General features: G+C 44.4%; 1 protein-coding gene across 1 annotated transcript; it reads left to right on the top strand.

The window, feature by feature from the left end:
• Window positions 1-7,709: 7,709 nt before the first annotated feature.
• Window positions 7,710-10,174, top strand: LOC129072318 (C-type lectin domain family 10 member A-like). The gene is made up of 9 exons (XM_054575778.1): window positions 7,710-7,834; window positions 8,419-8,535; window positions 8,816-8,911; window positions 9,005-9,076; window positions 9,178-9,249; window positions 9,353-9,439; window positions 9,529-9,680; window positions 9,756-9,862; window positions 9,998-10,174. The coding sequence occupies exons 1-9, from the start codon at window positions 7,768-7,770 to the stop codon at window positions 10,152-10,154; spliced, it is 927 nt and encodes a 308-aa protein (XP_054431753.1). The 5' UTR covers window positions 7,710-7,767; the 3' UTR covers window positions 10,155-10,174.
• The last annotated feature ends 5,822 nt before the right edge of the window (window positions 10,175-15,996 follow it).

Raw genomic sequence — 15,996 nt, 5'->3', positions numbered from 1 at the left:
ATGCATTTCTCCGTTGCCTGTTGTACCTGCCCTGACCAGAAACAGAACCTGCAGCCCAGGCATGCATCGTGATGTAGAATCGAACCAGCGACCTTTCAGTTTTCAGGATGATGCTCAGGCAACTTAGCCACACCAATCAGGCATAGAACAATCTTTAAAAACATCAGAAGAACATTCCCCAGAGCTGAATGACTTAAATGTCAAATGGAAAAGAGCCAGCAAATTCTCTGCACAGTGAATGACAAAAGGCCATTACTTAGTGCCATTACTATGAATTTCAGAATATCCTGTAGGGCAATAAAATAATAGGAGTTCTAGAGAGGAAAATTCAAAGGTAATCACTGAAAGAACAGAAACAAGATAATTTCTATACAATCACAGAAAAGAAAATGCAAGAAATAAAACACAACAATAAAGCTGTTAGAAATCAGAGAGGAAAAAAGGGCAAGAAAATAGAGGAGATTGAAAACATGGAATTATATGGCGGGAATAAATCCAAACTTTTTCTATTTACATTTTTATAAATGTAAATAAATAAATCTACTAATAAATAATAGAAACTTACTCTTAGATTGGGTTTTTAAAAATCCAGTTACATGATATTTATAAGCCATGGTCATACATAATATTTTATAAAAACACCAAATGTTAAATTAAAAAAAGGGAAATATATTTTAGAAAAATGCTAATAAAAACAGAGCAGGTGAAACTTTATAAGACAAAAGAGACTTTTTAATGAAAAGCATTAAAAGGAGTAATTGGGCCAACTTTAAATTGTATGCCACATTTAAAATCAGGTATATTTCCCAAATTGTACTTTGCCCCTTTGTAAGTCAAATAGGAGGGAAGAGGATACTTAAACTTTGTATCACAGTATGAACTGTCCAACATATTTGAACTTGGTTTTTCTTTATAATATAAACTCAAAACTCATTAGGGTCATATGTTTATCCACTTAGCCATTTAGGAAACAATTTGGCGATTTTTGTGGTTTTTGACATCATTCTCTTACAGTGCCAGTGTTTTAAAATAGCGTTCTTGTAATTTTACACGCGTTTGTGATGGAGTGCTGTTTTGTTATGTAATTTGACTTGGGCCTTTCCATTTGCATTTGTTTATGTAATTTCAGGAAGAATACTGAACATCTGAGTCCTGGATGATACTAATAAACTAATAATTGCAGAGGTTTAAAAAAAAACAACAAAAAACAAAAAAAGGAGTAGATGTTTTTCTCACATATTGATTGATAGAAGGTAAAATGCAACCAAAGAGTCATGGTTTATTATGTATTCAGAAGAGCAGATCTAAATCACAGAGAGCAAAAGTTCATGGAAATGTTGTAGGAGGAACCAAGAAAGTTACATCTCACTACGGAGGAAGTCACATTTTTTGGAAACAGATCAAGTTAAACCCCCATCTTGGAGAAGGAGGATCTGAGGTCAGAAATAGAAGTCTTCCTTTAGAAAGGGAACCTGCTTGAATAAAGGTGAACTAGAACGCAATTCACTTGGGCTTCCAGTACTGATGCTATGCTTCAAGTACAAATGCCCTTTTCTGAGAGCCTAGCTGTTACAACCTAGGGAGCTAAACAAATTATTTGTGAAAACTCAGGTCAGAGCAAAAGACACCAAATGAGATTCTATTCAACTCATCTTCACATTCTATTGTGACAGATTTCTTCTTTTTTAGCCATTTGATGAAAAGATAAGGATTCTTTTGTCAACTCATTTAACTCAGGAGCCCTCCTTTTCCTTTATGAAGTGCAAATCTCTGTGTATATGGGCATCAAGCTTTGTGAGAACTATTTAGATAGCGGTGGAAAGTCACATAGCATTGCTGATGTGGGAACTAGTCATCTCCTTGAAGTGTACTTACTGTTAATCCCTGTAGATGTAACTGAATTTAAAATGAATTCACTGTTTAAACATTTTCATTTAAGCACTTAAAACTTAATCCCTTGTTTCACATACTCTAAAAACAAAGCACAAAGTAGTCCTGGCTGGTGTGGCTCAGTTGGAGTGGTTGGAGTGTCCTCCTGTGCTCCAAAAGGTTACGGGTTTGGTCCTCAGTGAGGGCACCGATGAGAGGACAGTGATCGCTGTTTCTCTCTCACCTAAATGCTTCTCTCTCTCTCTCAAAGCAATGAAAAAATGTCCTCCAGTGAGGATTTTAAAAAGAAAAAAATATATACTTAGTTCAATATAAAACACAGGTCTGCTCTTCTGAAGTAGCTGTTATACATGTCTGTCTCCAACTGCAGCTGTTTCCTGTTAACTTTATTAAATAAAGGAACTTCTGACCCTTTCTAAACCTAAAACGTAAAGCAAATCTTTATTCTTTCCAAACCAGTAATCAACCAGTTAAGGGCTAATTGAAATAATATCAGAGAAGATACCTCTAAAACATCATGTTGTCAAGAATTTACAGGTTTTTGGTGAAGGTGGGGATAAATGAATAACCTTATGCATGGCTGGGGGAGAGATAAATTGGTAATGTCTTTTCAGAGCAATTTGGCAGTGTCTATACAATTCTGAATTTTAAGATTAATATTTGCACTCAGCCATTTTACTGCTAAATAACCAACCTAGGGAAATGTGTGCTTCTTAGTATCAATGCGTTTATCTAATATTATTCACTTCAGCACTACTTATAAAAGCAAAAGATGAAGCTTCTCAAAAATGCATCACTGGGGGCATCAGTAACTGAGGTCTGGCGCATTTGAGCTCTGGGCCACCGTGCAGCCTTTAAGCAGAAGGAGGTGGGCAGCAACACGGGAAAGTCCTCAAGAACCGTTTTCAGGAAGAAGCATGTTACAGAGAAAATTTTGTGTAAAAATCCACTACATATGTGTGCATGCTTACAGGTATATAACTATGCACAGAAATATATCTGAAAAGACACATAACACATTGTTATCTCTGGGCTTGGGTATGAAAATGGGTAACTTTCTCATTTTAAATTTTTTCCAATCCTCTCCTGCCTGAGTTATCAGTGGGTACACATCTTAATCAGTGGCCAATACGATGCCATCTTTCTCACAGCCATATGCACAACCGAATAACAGAGCAAGGTAGTGTCTCCTCTCAGTCAATGGCTAGATCAATGCATGGAAGTTTAGCTCTTCATCTGCACAATCTGGAATCACTGGATATTGGAAGTTTTAGTGCTCAAGGAAGAACCCAGCCACCGCGGAGGGGCGGGGGCGGGGAGACGGCCTTGGCTTTGTTTAAGTTTGAAGGTGAGACAGATTGCTGGTATGTTTGGGCTCCTCATAAAACACCAGGTAAGGGGTAGGGTTAATTGCACTCTTGGGAGTGATTGATTGTGGTTAAGAAAGGAAATGGGCCTGCTGCTTCATGATGGGGGAAAGAGGACCGAACCTGAAGTCCATGAGATCCCTGGGGTGCTTAACGCACCCCCGTGTGCAGTGGTATCGTGATCTATGGCCAGTCATGGTGACCCTGTAGAGATAGGACCACTAAAGACTTGGATGCTATAGAAATGAAATTTTGGGTCACATCACCAGGTAACAAATCCTGACCAGCTGAGGTGCTGGGAGAGTGTAAGAAACCATGGAAAATGCGGTGGAAGGAGGAAGCCAGGGTTGCCGACCATGAAAGAAGTGTCAGAGCCAAAAGCATCAGGGAGAGAAAAGAAGGTTACTTGCAAAGAAGTTACAAGGGAAGCAGACCTTGTGGGGACAGGCTTACCGAACAAACCACACTGGGTACTCAAAAAAAAATTTTTTTAAATCCCCGAGATTGCCAGTGTTGGCAAGTTTTTATCCATGAAATCATGAGGGCAAAACAGAACTTCTCCTCCATGATCACTATAGTCACACAGTGTAATGACATATCTTTAGAAATTGGCATTACAAAAATTGGGAATAAGTTGTATTTCCTAGGGAGTCAGCAGTTTATGGGAAATGCTTGAGGACTCCTGGTCAGGATGGCGGCGTAGGTAAACACGGCTCACCTCCTGGCACGACCTCCTCAAAACTACGGCTAAACTGACCTGGCTGGTGTGGCGCAGTGGGTTGAGTGCTGGCCAGAGAGCCAAAGGGTCACCAGTTCGATTCCCAGTCAGAGTGCATGGCTGAGTTGCGGGCCGCGTTCCCCAGTTGGGGGCGTGCGAGAGGCAAACACACACTGTGGTTTCTCTCCCTCACTTCTCTCTCCCTTGCCCTATCTTTAAGAATAAATAACCTTTTGAGGTTCTTAAAAATCTCAACCTGACCAAATAGGAAACAACTTAAAAACCTTTAAAGATGTATTGAGGAAAAACCAGGCTTAAAAAAACACATTTGTCATTACCCAAAAGATATATCTTTAAGTAAAAATAATAAAAGCCCCATGCTATATACATAATACAGATAGTTCTAATTATCTGGTCACCAATCAAGAAGCAAGAGCTTAAGATTTTCAATTCCAAACTTTTGTTCATTGCTGATTGCTGAAGTTTTGAATTCATTTCTTCTTGTTGTATAACTTAAATGGATGATAGTAGAGATGGTAAGACAGTATTCACTCAGCTGTCCCCCTGCTCAGCCTTGGGACTCCGACAAATCCTCAGCTGGTGCATCAGCTGCTTTGGTCTCCTTCCTATCCTGTGGTTTATGGTTTACTGAGCATCTGTGTTGGTAATTGAAGTTGCAGTGATACCAGCGTTGAAGTGGCTGCTGACCTTGGGTTTCAGCTCTTAATTTTCCTTATCTTCTTCATTGCTGTCCTCTGTAGACTGTCTTTCGGGAGGAAGGCCCCTAGGGAATTGCGGGCTATAGCCCTGATACATGTTCTGTCTCATTGGTCAACCTCGTTCTCCTGCACCCCGGTTGTGAGCACCCTCCATCACTTCTCCCTGTACAGGCGGATCTGAACGCTGCGGTCAATGCCCACAGGGTCTCCACACGTAACAAGGTGGGTACGGTGGCCTGTGATAGGATAGGTTCTGCTAGGCCTGGCCTTCTGGAGCGTTCTCCAATCCCTCATTCCCTCCCTCTCTCTATTCTGGTAATTGCTTGGAGGACCCCTTTGACACTCTCTTCTTCATGGCCCCTTAAAAACTGACCCCACTAACTTCACTGTTATATTTTTCTTCCATAGCACTTATCACCATGTGATATTATGTATATATTTACTCAATATTGTGTCTGTCACTGACTGGAATGTAAATTCTATGGGAGCAGGGCCTTGTTTGTCTGTCTGTTCACATCTTAAATCTGCATCTCCTGAAGGAGACTGCCTGGCATACTGTAAACGCTCAATAAGTATTTGTTGAGAGGGGGCTTAAATGCATGTGTGAGCAAACTGAGAAACATATCCTGTTCTCTGTGGCAACGATTCGACACTGCAAAGTGGTGGATTGTGCCCAAGTTAACGTGGGAGCACAATGCAGTACTGCGTTCAGCACAGAGAGAAGCTACCCAGATACCCTCCCTTCCAGGAAGGCCACGGTGCCCAGTGAGGGGAGTGTGGCCCGTGCAGACACCCTGGTGGGGTGACCCCATCTGGTGACTGAGCGACGTGGCTATTAAAGGCCCAGGTTCAGCCCAGTGCGGGCTGGCACTTCCGACAGGCACTGCTGTGGGAACCCGCTGCTGGCTTGGCCGAGGTCTGCGGGGTCCTCACAGCTGACTGCCTTCTCCCTCTGCCCACCCTGCCTTCTTCCCCTTCCTTTCACAGGGGCTGGTCCCCAAGGAATAGCTTGCACCCCAACTTCAGACAAAAACTAATCAGAATACCAAATGCCACGTAAAAGCAGAACAGGAAAACAATGTCCATCAATAGTGAACTCTTAGCAAACAAGTTACCGTGAACACTATGAAGTGAAATGGAGACGAGAAATCAATACAGGATGTATTATAAACTGATGCTAAGAAATGGTCCCCATACACTGTTAACGAATTAGAAAAGCAGGTACCACAGTCCCATTTATATAGAAAATATAATGTAAAATTGATTTGCTTCCTTCTCTGCGTTTAAGACACCAAAGTTCCTTCCTGTAGAAAGGATAGCGTGTATGAGAGATCTGCAGAGTGTCCGGGATGAAAGCGAACCCCTTTCACGAAGACAGTGCACGTGCAGAGAGCCCAGAGCAAGGTAGCACTTATCACCATGTGATATTATGTATCGGGAAGCAGCAGGCGTGAAGCCCGGCTCTTCTGCTTACCAGGCGAGTGATCTGGAGCAGGTCAGGCAACGGCCGCGAGCCTCAGTCCATCATCCAAAACGTGTCCCGTGGTTCTTGTGGGAACCGAATGGTCACTGTACAGCAAGTGCCTGGCAAAATCCTGATCCCAGATGTGGTGCTCATTAAAGTAGGTTCCTGTCCCCAGCTCCTCCCATCCCAGTCTGGCCAGGACGAAGCTCCTTCACCCTCTTCTATCCTACCGGGTAGTGACGAGAGCTAGGCCAGAGCCAGGGGTGCCTAGTGTCTGAGGCCCCAGAGGACGCTCAGGGGCCAGGGGACTCAGGTCGCAATCGAGCAAGACCAGAGAAAAAGGCTCCTCTGGATCTGGGTGTGGAGTGGTAGAGACACCATTAGTTCTGAGAAATTCTCATGTAGGAAGCGAAAGGGGAGTGGGGCAGAGAAGAAAGAACAAACTCCATCTGTGGGCCCTTTGGAGCAAACTCCCCCCTCCTAACGGTAACAATGAGGAAGTCAAGGGAGCGCCACAGAAGCTGAGAAGGATGAGACACACCCTGGAGGAGGAGAGCAGAGCTGGCCCCGTATATAACATCCTCACACGACAGTCATCGCCGGTGCTCCTGTTATCATTTACTGCCCTATGTCAAGGACGCGGGGGATCCCAGATTATAGCTCCTGACCTTTCAGGCAGTGACCAGCAGGACTCCAGGCACTTACGCGACTCCTCCCTCGGCCTCCTCTAGCCCACTCTCCAGGATTTCGTTTCATCCGACGCTACTCACTGCTGCCCAACAAACCGCAGAATCACAGCCTCCAGATTTTGCACAGGTAACTGGGCTGGGGACGCAGGTGAGACCAAGGGGGCAGGGCGGGAGTCAGAGAGAGCAGGAAAGGGGGCTGTGGGTCTCAAGTGGGACAAATAGGAAAAGATGTAAAATGGCAGTTGGGAGATGTAATGACCAAGCGGAGTTTCTATTCACTTGCCTGGATTTGGATTGAAGTATGGCAGCCAAACCTGAGTCTCACACTGAGATTCACACTCAGCCCCACCTCCAGCCCTGTCTTCAGCCCCCTGAGTATCCACACCGCTAACTCTAATATTACACCAGCTTCGTCCCTTAATCTCCAACCAGAGCTTCAACCCCAGAGTCAACTTGAATCTTAACACCAGCCCCAACCCAAAGATGATCCTCAAGCCTCTTCTATTTCCAACTTCAAGGCAAAGTGTAGGCCCCACTCTATCTATGGCATCAACAGGAGGACTGACCCCGGTGCTAAGGGGAAATGCAACCTCGACTGCAACTCCAGTGTTGGATCCAGTCCTTGTAGTACATGTGGCTGCAACTTCACCTCCACCTCCTATCCCACACGCAACCCTACCACGGCCCAAAGGCCAGTCCTGACCCCACTTCTGACCCCAGCTGCAAACCCAGGCCCAATCCCATTCCTAGTCCTAACCCTGGCCTCACACTCAACCTGAATTTCTGCTCTTACCTCAACTCCAGCCCTGACCTCACCTCCAACCTAGTCCCAGCCTCCCCTGTCCCCTAATTCCAGGCCCACCCTGCTCTCTGGCCCTGCCTCCATTTCAGCTCTGAGAGCCTCGGAGTGGGTCCAAGCATGGCAATGAAGTACGAAGACCTCCAGTCCTTGGAGAGAGAGGAGAAAAGCCAGGGGCTTAAAAATGGTAAGAAGGAGAAAGGTGTCTCCAAAACACCCTCATAATATGTTGAAAGGACCTGCTCTCACGCATATCTGCACAGCATGTGCGCTGCTGGGGTCCCCACTCTGAAGGGTCAAGCACCGACCCCCGGGGCTCCAGCATGAAGAGCGTTCAAGGTCTTCAGGTGACAGGATCAGGGAGGCCCACAGAGGGCCTGCTGGCCCATTCTCTGGGGCAGGGCTGAGTGTCTGCCCTGGGGGACTGAACAGTCGCGTCTGGGAAGGAAACATTGGCTAAGCTGACGATACAGGTGAGCAGGGGCCTACAGAGAGCCTGGCTGTCCCGACTCTCTCCTCCTGCTCCCCTCCCAGCCCTGATGAGAAGACCTTACGTATCATCACCATCACGCGTCACGGGGGGTGAGGGGCCCCGTGTCCGAGGACTGTGGTGGTCCCTGAGCGGTCAGAGGCCTGGGCATCCCCGGCACCTCAGCCTCCCCCAGCTCCACCTGCACCAGCCTTCCTCCCTGACAGGTCCCTGCGGCCTCGCCCCTGCGCTGGCTCTCTCCCGTCCTGGTCCCCCTTGTCCTGAAGTCTCCCCTCTTGCAGGGCTGCCTGCGCCCCAGGTCCTCCTGCAGCATCTCTGCTCTGGACCCCGCCCCCTCCTGCTCTCCCTGGGCCTCAGCCTCCTCCTGCTGGTTGGCATCTGTGTGATCGGATCCAAAAGTGAGGGTCGCAGGGCGGGCGGGGGCAGGGGCAATAGTGGGGCTCAGTGACGCGGGCACTGATGATGATTGTGATGGATAATGGGCAATACAGTCAAATTACCTAACCTTCTCAGCCTTAGTTTCCTCCTCTGCAAGCTTGGGCAACAACAGTGCCTGTCCCTTTGGTTTGGGTGGCAGTGAGGACCCAATGAGACCATGCATGTCAAGTGCCCTGCTCCGTGCCAGCACGGAGGGCACCTGCTGACGCGTAGCGCTCAGTGTCCTGTCTGCCTGATCAGGTTCCAAGATTCAGAGGGACCTGGAGACTCTGAGAGCAACTTGCAGCAACGTCACTTCGCACACTGTGGCGGAGGTCCAGGCACTGCACGCCCAGGGTGAGCCTGGCAGGAGGGGGGCTCTGGACGCGGATGGGTGGTGGGCGGAGGAGGTGGGAGCTGAACCCTCAGCAAAGCCCCAGTGTCCTCCAGGTGGCCGTTTGCGAGAAACGATAACATCCCTGCAAGTGGAGGTGGAAAAGCAGGGGCAGCAGCTGCAGGCAGGTGGGAGACTCTCCAGCAGCGTGGGCGCGAGGGTGGGGGCCGGGCTCTGAGCACAGAGGTGGGGCGGGAGCAGCCTGGGGTGCTGAGTGCCCTCCCTCCAGCCCGCAGCTTGAATGACACGGTGTTCTCCCTGGAGAGCCAGCTGGAGAAAGGGCAGCAGGAACTCAAAGCAGGTCAGGCCCCTTCTCCCCTCCACGGGGCCTGATGTGGAGGGAGGGCGGGAGGGTCTGGGCTGGGCCCCTGGACTGTCCCACTGACCTTCGTTGTGTATCTCAGGCTATTCTGACTTGGTCCTGCGTGTCCAGGAGGTGGCCAAATACCAGAACTCTCTGAACAGTCAGATGGCTGAGCTCAAGAGCAATGGTGAGTGGTGTGCAGGGAGTGCCTCGCCCCGTACCCAGCCCTAGTCCCACTGGGCAGCATCTCACACCCTCCCCACACCCTCCCTGCAGGCTCCCAGAAGACCTGCTGCCCCGTCAACTGGCTGGAGCATGAAGGCAGCTGCTACTTGTTCTCTGGGACTAAGAAGCCCTGGCCCGAGGCTGAGGAGTCCTGCCAGCTGCAGAACGCGCACCTGGTGGTGGTCGGCTCCTGGGAGGAACAGGTGAGGGCTGGGAGGGCTTGTCTGGGAGGCTGTTTTGTGTACAAAGAGGCTACCACCCTCCTCTTTTCTCCCCAGAAGTTTCTCGAAGAACACACATCCTATGTGAACACCTGGATTGGCCTCACTGACCAACATGGTCCCTGGACGTGGGTGGACGGGACAGACTACGAGACGGGCTTCAAGTGAGTGTGCCCTCTGCCCTCTGTGCCTCTAACTGGGTCCTGTTGTCTCTGCTGGGCGCGTTCAAGGGCAAAATGGGCTGCTCGGGTTGGCTGACGGTTTGGCTTCCTGGGCCCACATCTGTTTGATATCCTTAGTTTCTGGAGTCCGGAACAGCCAGACAATTGGCGTGGACATCAGTCCGGGGAAAGCGAGGACTGTGCCCACTTCACCGATAGTGGCCGCTGGAATGATAATGACTGCACAAAGCCCTTCCGCTGGGTCTGTGAGATAAAGCTGGACACAGCCAGCTAGAAGCCTCCTCTACCCTAATTTACAGTATTTCCTGAATGCCTTCACCTGCTAAGGAAACCTGGGATGGCGATTCTTCTTTCTGCGTGTCCTGCATCTGCTCATGGATTTTCATCCAGGATTTTAAGGGAAGGGGGGAGGATGGGGTCCGATGAATGAAAATGATGTCTGATGGGGTGGGTAGATGGAGACCATGCCCCTTTCTGCAGTTTGTAGATTATTATTGTCAATTGTATTAGAGTAAAAAGAAGAGAAATATACAAAACACTCTGAGCTGTCTGGTTTATTGCGGATTAGGAAGAGGAATGTGGTGTTGTCACTACAAAGCTGTGGGCGTGCATTGGGGTATCCGGAGAATTGTATGGGCTTTGGACCAGATAGCAGATTCATTATGTACAGGTGTATGGTTTAGGGCAAGTTACTCCGCTCTCTCTCAGCCTGAAAAGAGCATTGTTACAGGGACCATCCCCCTTCCAGCGACCCCCCTAGAAGAGAACCACCCCCATGTGTCGAGTGCTTCCGAAGCTTCAGATGAAACTCCTTGGTGTCTGCTGCATGTATTACAGTTAAGAGAAGAAGCAGCATCCACAGGCAACGAACACAATGAATCAAAGCTGAAGTCAATCTTGGCTCATGCTATGGACTTTCCTAAAATCTCTCAAAGGCTCACAAACACGCACACACCACATATGGCCTTGGCATGTCCTGTACCTCTTGCTAGGCAGCCCCAGGTGTGGCATTAGCAGCAGCAAGCCTTGGTGGGCAGCTTCGCCTCTCCCAGAGACCTGCAAGCCTCGTACAAGTGGCACTCATTTGCAGGTCAATTTGTGCCTAGGCTAATTGGCCCTGAGCAGGGCATATGTGGCGACTTACCTCTGCCTGCACCTCTAGGGAGGCCCCTGAGCCAGATCACCTGGTGTCCAGCTTCAGACCACACTGGAGCACCACCAACCACCTCCATGAGCAGCACACTCAAGGGGAAGATTCAGCAGGTACCAGACCCCTCTAGAGCAAGTCTTGCTCTGTAGGGTTTGCTCCCTGTACAACAAGTTCTCCTCTGTAGCTGTGGCCAGTACTGGCAGCTGGTCAGCCTGGGGGTAAATCCCTCCCACAGATGTACTATCAGCAGTCAAAGTTCAAGTACAAATAAGGGCACACACAGCTCACATGCTTGGGGCGTACCCCTGGACAACTGGGCTTGGGTGTCCTGGGCGGCTGCACCACTGCGCCCCACAGGACATCTGCTATATAAGGCCACTCTACCTAGACTGGGAGATGTAACAGCTCTACCTAATTCATAGAAACAAACACAGGAGGCTAAAATGAGGAGACATAAAAATCTGCCTCAAATTAAAGAACAAAACTTTAGAAAAAGAGCTAAACTAAACAAAGATAAGCAATCTTCCAGATGCAGAGTTCAAAACACTGGTTATAAGGATGCTCAGTGATCTCAGTGAGAATTTCAACAAAGAAATAGGAAACATAAAAATAGAGGTAGAAACATAAAAAAGGACCAGTCATAAATGAAGAATACAATAACTGAAATGAAGAATTCATTAGCGGGAATCAACAGTAGATTAGATGAAGCAGGGGATTTGGAAGAAATTTAGAAGACAAGATCGCAGAAAAGACCTGGTCAGAACAACCAAAAAATAAAAATAAAAATAAAAAATACCTGTGGAACAGCACCAAGCTTATAGCTTATAGGAAGGAGATTTAACTTGAACCCCTGAAACCTATATAATTTTATGAACCCATAAATTCAATTAAATGTTAAAAAGAAAGAAAAAAGTAAAAATATGAATAATGTAATGCCTGAAACATAATTATTAACAATTAGTTTAAATGTAAATGTATTAAATCTTCATTGAAAAGAAATAGGGTGGCTCCACACCATAAAGTCAGGAAATCAAGACAGATCAATCTAAGAATCAGAAGCAAAAAAGAAGAGTCTCACAAATAATGGGAAGACAAAGAAACATCCCCCAATCAAAAGGAAAGGAGGGATCCCCAGAAAGAGAGCAAAATTAAATAGAGGCAAGTAAACTGTGAGATATTGAGGTCAAAACAATGGTTCTAAGGAAGCTCAATGAGCTCAGTGAGCTCAGAGAGAATTACAAAAAGCTACAGGGAAACTACAAGGAACTTACTGTAAACTATATCACCATGAAAAAAGGACATATAAACTATCAATAAGAGGCAAGAGGAAATGAAGAATACAGTTTCTGAGTTGAACAACACAGTAGAAGGAATCAAAAGCAGGCTAGATGAAGCAGAGGATCGAATCAGTGAGCTGGAGGATAAGGTAGAAAAAAGCTCCCAGAAAGAGCAAGAAAATGAAAAAAGACCCCAAAAGAATGAAGAGGCATTGAGGGAAATGCAGGACAGCCCGAAACATAATCATATCCATGTAACAGGGATACCAGAAGGAGAGGAGGAGGAGGAGGAAGGGATGGAGAGCCTGTTTGAAAAGATGATGATGGAAAACTTCCCTAATTTGAGGAGAGAAAAAGTCACACAAGTCCAGGAAGCACAGAGGGTCCCATTCAAGAGGAACCTAGTGAAGCCCACTCCAAGGCACATCATCATTAAAATGGCAAATATCAAAGAGAGAGAATCCTAAAGGCAGCAAGGGAGAAACAGGTAGTCACATACAAGGGAGCCTTGATATGGCTAGCAGCTGACTTCTCAACGGAACACTACAAGCCAGTAGGAAATGGCAAGGAATATTCCAAGTCATGAAAAGCAAAGGCCTGCAACCAAGACTGCTCTACCCAGCAAGGCTCTCAATTAACATGGAAGGCAAAATAAAGATTTTCGCAGACAAAGGAAGGCTAAAAGAATACACCTCCACAAACCAGCACTGCAAAATATGCTAAAGGGACTGCTTTAAGAAGATGAAGAAAAAGAGTCTATGAATACCCAGTTCCTTTCACAGTCACCTATACTCGATATTACCAATGTTTTTTAATACTTATTAATCTGATTGTGACAATGATGTTATTTTAATTGTTACTTTATTATTTGTTGAAACTAAACCTGTTTTTGTAGATTTCTTGCCTCTTTCTATTATTTTTAAGAAGCTTTAAATGACGTTTTGGTATTCTTTATCCATTTTTTCATTAAATGTTTGAAGAATTTTTTCCCTAAAAAAAACCCTATTAACCCTTTTTTTTAGATGTGTTGCCAATACTTTCCTATTCTATTATTTGTCTTTTAACATTTTTATATGTATATTACTATATAGTCTTAAATGTTTAATATGATCATATTGTCAATATTTTACTTTATAGCTCCTGGGTTTGAATATTTCACTTGAGGGTAAAAAAAATTATTTTGTATTTTATCCTAAAACTCCTTAGAAGATTTTACATATTGATTTTTAACCCACCTGAATATTTTTTGTATAATGTGTGAAATAGGGCTCTATATTTGTTTTATTTCAAGTAATAGTGGTCCATGCACCTTATTTGTTGAATAAGCCTTATTTTCCCCATTGATTTAAAATATCAATTTAATCACATATTACATTGTTAGACAAATATATATGTTTGTTTCTAGAATGCTCATTTTATTTCATTGATCTACTTGACTATTTCTGTGCTGCTGTCATGTCGGTTTAATTGCTGAGACTTTACAGTGGATTTAAATTTTTTCATATTTTATAATGGATTTTAACATTTAAATAAATAAATAAGTAAAATCTTCATTTAAAGAAAAGAAAGAAGGAACTCCTACCTTTGGCAACAACATGGCTGGACTGGAGAACATTATGCTATGTGAAATAAGCCAGTCAGTGAAAGACAAATACCATATGATCACACCCATAAGTGGAATCTATTCAACAAAATAAACTAACGGACAAAATAAACCACAATCATGGAATCATGGCGCAGACTGAAAGTGACCAGAGGGGATGGGGAAAGAGGACAATGGTGGAAAGAAGGAGAAGGGACTAAACGAAGAACATGTATGAATGACCCGTGGACATGGACAACAGAGTGGGAATTGACTGTGGGAGTGGGAATGGGCTGGGATGGGTGGAGGAGGGCAATGGGGGAAAAACTGAGACAACCGTAATAGAATAAACATGACTTTTAAAAATTTTTTTAAATTAAAAAATGTAAATAAATAAAAGAGATCATCAAATAAAAAGTTTTATGCAGCGTCATTGGACAGTAATATGACAAAAAAAAGAAATGAAATAAGGTAGCTAAATGAATAAGAAAATGAGACCCTTACATATACAGTCTACATTCACTTCAGATCAAAAGACACACACAGACTGGAAGTAAAAAGATGGAAAAATATATTTCATGAAATGCAAAAGAAAAGTAACGTGGGGTAGTATAAGTATTAACTTATATCAGACATAATAGACTTTAAAACAAAGGCTGTAAAAAGAGACAAAGAAGGGCCCAGCAATTGCACCTTTGTGTATTTATCCATAGAAGCCCATAACACTAATTTGAAAAGACATCTGCATGCTTATGTTCATTGCAGCATTATTTACAATAGCCAAGATATGAAAGCAATCTAAGCGTTCATCAAAAGATGAAAGGGCGAAGAAGAGATGGTCATATAGACAAAAAATATGGCCCAGCAATAAAAAGGAATGAAATGTTGCCATCGGCAACAATATGGATAGACCTAGAGGATATTGTGCTTAGTGAAGTAAGTCAGACAGAGAAAGACAAAGGTCACATGATTTTACTTTCATGCTGAATCTAAAACATAAAATAAACAAATGAAACAGAAACAAACTCATAAATACAGAGAACATTTTGATGGTTATCAAATGTATTGGGGGAATGGGTAAAAAAGGGAAAGGGACTAAAAAGTACAAACTGGTAGCTAAAAAATAGTCACAGGGATGTAAAGTACAGCATAGAGAATATAGTCAATAATATTGCAGTAACTATGCATGGTTTGAGATGGGTACTAAATTTATCAGGATGATCACTTCATAAGTTGCATAAATGTCTATTCACTAGGTTGTACACCTAAAACTAAAATAATGTTGTATGTAAGCTGTAATGGAAAAGAATAAAATACAAAAAAGCTGAGCCTACAATCAAGAGTAACCAAATACATGAGGAAAGCCAGTCCCATGGAAGGAAAGACCCCAAGTAAATAGAATCCACAATCCAGGACATGAGTTAATAGGACAAACAGATGGAGACTACAGACACTTAAGGGTTTATCAACAAAAATTGACAAAGTATTAGCCACAAATAAGTCCCCACCTAATTCCAAAAAGAATTAATGCTCTGACCACAATAAAACACAGTTAGCCATGAACACAAAAGTAGAGTCAAAAGGGAACCACAACATATACCTTTCTCACCATCTTTCTAAATACCATTAAGAGAAAATCAAAGTAAATGCAAGTGAATTAGAAATGAACAAAGAGGGCACCACATACTGAGGTTGTGGGATGGTCTAAAGCAGTGGTCAGGGGGAACTGTAAATAGGCTTTGGCACATTTATTAAAAAAAAAAAAAAGCCCTGACTTCTGTGGCTCATTTGGTGGGAACATTGTCCCATGCACTGAAATGTTGCTGGTTCGATTCCCAGTCAGGGCACATACTGAGGTTATGGGTTCGATCCCCAGTCATGGCATGTATGACAGGCAAGCAGTCAATGTTTTTCTCTCACATCAATATTTACCTCTCTCTCATCACTGAAAAATATCATCAGGTGAAGATTAAAAAAATAAGAAAGGCTGAATTGAATTAAGATAGGTTTTAACTTGAGAAACTTGAAAAAAAATAACAAAATAAACCCCCAAAATAGAATGAAGGAATTTATTTTTAATAAGGCAAGAATTAATGAACTAAAATGT

This window comes from Pteronotus mesoamericanus, unplaced genomic scaffold, assembly GCF_021234165.1.
Source record: "Pteronotus mesoamericanus isolate MK-2021 breed Mesoamerican mustached bat unplaced genomic scaffold, CSHL_Meso_final contig_317, whole genome shotgun sequence".
Classification (NCBI taxonomy): domain Eukaryota; kingdom Metazoa; phylum Chordata; class Mammalia; order Chiroptera; family Mormoopidae; genus Pteronotus; species Pteronotus mesoamericanus.
This window is presented reverse-complemented; position numbering and strand designations above follow the sequence as displayed.